This window comes from Buceros rhinoceros, unplaced genomic scaffold, assembly GCF_000710305.1.
Source record: "Buceros rhinoceros silvestris isolate BGI_N320 unplaced genomic scaffold, ASM71030v1 scaffold10314, whole genome shotgun sequence".
NCBI classification, from domain to species: Eukaryota; Metazoa; Chordata; class Aves; order Bucerotiformes; family Bucerotidae; genus Buceros; species Buceros rhinoceros.
Genome location: NW_010408791.1, coordinates 463 through 3,161, shown reverse-complemented (window position 1 = coordinate 3,161; position 2,699 = coordinate 463). Strand labels below are relative to the sequence as shown.

The following is a 2,699-nucleotide window of genomic DNA, read 5'->3' as shown; positions in this document are numbered from 1 at the left end:
GAACTCAGATGTGGTAAGGGCACATGCCTGAATGTTTGTCAGTCTGTGGTGTTTAAATACGGGGTTATTTGTTTCCTTATGATTTTGTTTATGGGAACTGTACGTAAGCTACTAGGAGCTACTAATTTAGTTAAAAGCAAGAATATAGTGGCTATAAATATACTTGCTCTCCTGTAACAGTACCTGCTTGAATACTCAGTTTTGAACTGTAAATGAGCAGCTTTCTTGTGTTTGATGGATCTGCTGGAGCATATTCCTCTGACTGAATGGAGCCTGCCTCGTTTCTTACTCTTTAGGGATTCGTTACAATGATACTACGGTGCTCTGAAGAAATAAACAATATGAGCTATGCTTGGCGAAGACTGCGAGAACTGTTAGGTGACGATGTTGACAGGAAGGTGAACAGAATGTGTTTCCTCAAGGGAAAAAAGGTAAATTTCTTGTGTATTTTTGTATTCCTTGGCCGGACACTTGGGATTTTAAATCTGACCTTGAGGACACTTCCTTATGTCAGTGAACTATTTTTATTATTTCCATCTCAATTTTTTTCTTAACGTGTCCTTCTTGTATGGTATTTGATATTGTGCTAATTGGCAAGATCTTTGTTATTGTCCTTGCCTCTGTCTCTTTTCCACAGCATTGTTCTGTATGTATCCCATGTGTGGAACACTGTCTAAGGATTGTAAATCTCAGTATCCCATATCTCAGTATCTCATTCAGACAATGAACAGCATTTTAACTTGTGAATTATGTATTTTACTTAATCATTCCAGCAGTTTAACTTCAGATTTTCAGTCTGAACCTAAATGTTCAGTTTATTGGGTGTATACACTTCTTAGTATAGCCCTTTGAGGTGTAAAACTGTTCTAGTACATAGATTTGTAGGCTTTATTTTTTTTTTTTAGTTGCAGTCGATCAAAAGGCTAAACTTGTGTCAGTTAAAACTATTATCTCTTTTTAGGGCGTGTGCTTTGATGTTCCTGCAGCAGACCAAAAGGAAATAGAGGTACGTTCTGGTTACAGCAGAAACTGCTGGGACGGGGTTCACCAGAAAACATCACATAGCCTGTACCCTGCCCTTCCTAGTGGCAGAAGGGACAGCTTTGGGGGAACTAAAGAACAGGACAAGCGTACACAGTATTCCTTCCTAAAGTATTCTCCTGTCTCCAAAAATCTGTAGCTTGAAACTTTTGCATTGAGTGGTGGTGTGAACAATCCACCCCTTGTTGCTGCTGCGGGATTAACCTTTGTAGGCAGCGAGTTCCATTACACTCTAAAAATCCCTTTTTTTATTCCTTCTTTTCACGTAGAATTCTCTCCATAGAAAACTGAATTTCAGGTTTCTGCTTAGCAGAATTGCTATTCCCATGCTAAAATTCTCTACAATTCCAATACTTCAGGTGTTTCTCTTGTAGTACGTCTCTACACCCTCATGCCCAAGCATTCATTCCCTCCTAAAACCATGCTTCATTCTGCATTAGAGGGGAGGGATTTGTGACCAGTAGTAAGTATAGTGGTATTCTTAATAAAAGAAAGCAGGGAAAGGGTTTACCAATGCTGATGCTCTGTAAAGCTCTAAGGAGGGTTTCCATTCTTCCCTGCTGTAGTATCTGAGGTGTACTCACAGAGCTGTAGCTTTTACACTTAAAATTTTGAAACCCTTATTGCCCACGTTAGTTAGAAACTTGAATCCCCTATATTAGCTCCCACTTTTCCCTTTTAAGTTGAGAAAATTGCGGACTTAGGAAATGCCCTGTATTTGCATTCCTACAATGTAACTTGCTCTGCCCAACTTTATTTCAACAGGCAAGGTGGGAAGATTCAAAACAATGGCGTTTGTGTGTGGCGACTGAATTACCTGAATTAGTAGAATCGCAGCGAGGAGGAGGAGGCGGCGGGGGAGGAAACGGCCGAAGCTTCTCAAGCTCCAGGAATGGGCGGCGTGGTGGCTCTGGTAGAAACAGATTCAGAAGCAGAGGCCAGAAACGAAGTTTTGACAGAGCATTTGATCGTTAACTTCAGCAATCCAGAAGTGGAAAGGATGGGACTGCAGTATTTTATATTACGTTAAAATAGGCTGTTCCTGTGCATACCACTTGGGAAAATGTCGTTTAGATTATTTTTTTCTTAATACTACTATGTTCATAAACAAGATTCTGTTGACTTTAAAAAACACAAGACCAATAAAGCACATTGTTTCCTTTCTTCGCCATTTCAACCGTATGGCTGTTGCATTCAGAACTGTAGCCTGGCTCACTGTGCAATACATAGATCTTAACTGCTGGTCAAACCTGTACATTTTCCAAAAAAATAAAACATTATTTTACAAGTTCATGTTCCATCAGAAGGTTTTAAAAGTGTGTACATTGGGCGAAGATGAGTAGCATAGATTGACTATACACACTTGGAATAAATTTGTAATAATATATAGTCATAGACAGGTTTGGGTCAGAAGGGACCTTAAAGATCACCAGTTCCAACCCCCTGCCATGGGCAGGGACACCTTCCACTGGACCAGGGTGCTCAGAGCCCTGTCCAGCCTGGCCCGGAACACTGCCAGGGATGGGACATCTTACAGCCTCTCTGGGCAACCTGTGCCAGTGCCTCACAACCCTCACAGTGGTGAGAAGAACTTCTGCCTTGTATTAACCTCAGTCTACCCTCTCTACATCAGTGAGGGTACACTTGTCCTGTCACTA

At 41.0% G+C, this 2,699-nt stretch overlaps 1 protein-coding gene across 1 annotated transcript in view; it reads left to right on the top strand.

Annotated features, from left to right (window-relative positions):
* Positions 1-2,034, top strand: part of LOC104492423 (nucleolar RNA helicase 2-like) — a gene marked incomplete at its 5' end in the record, with an annotated part of 13,046 nt that extends 11,012 nt beyond the window's left edge. Inside the window, 3 exons of the mRNA XM_010134981.1 lie at positions 295-431; positions 962-1,006; positions 1,807-2,034. Coding sequence (XP_010133283.1) covers positions 295-431; positions 962-1,006; positions 1,807-2,016 — 392 coding nt within the window. The remainder of the gene's footprint in view (positions 1-294; positions 432-961; positions 1,007-1,806) is intronic.
* Between the last annotated feature and the right edge of the window lie 665 nt (positions 2,035-2,699).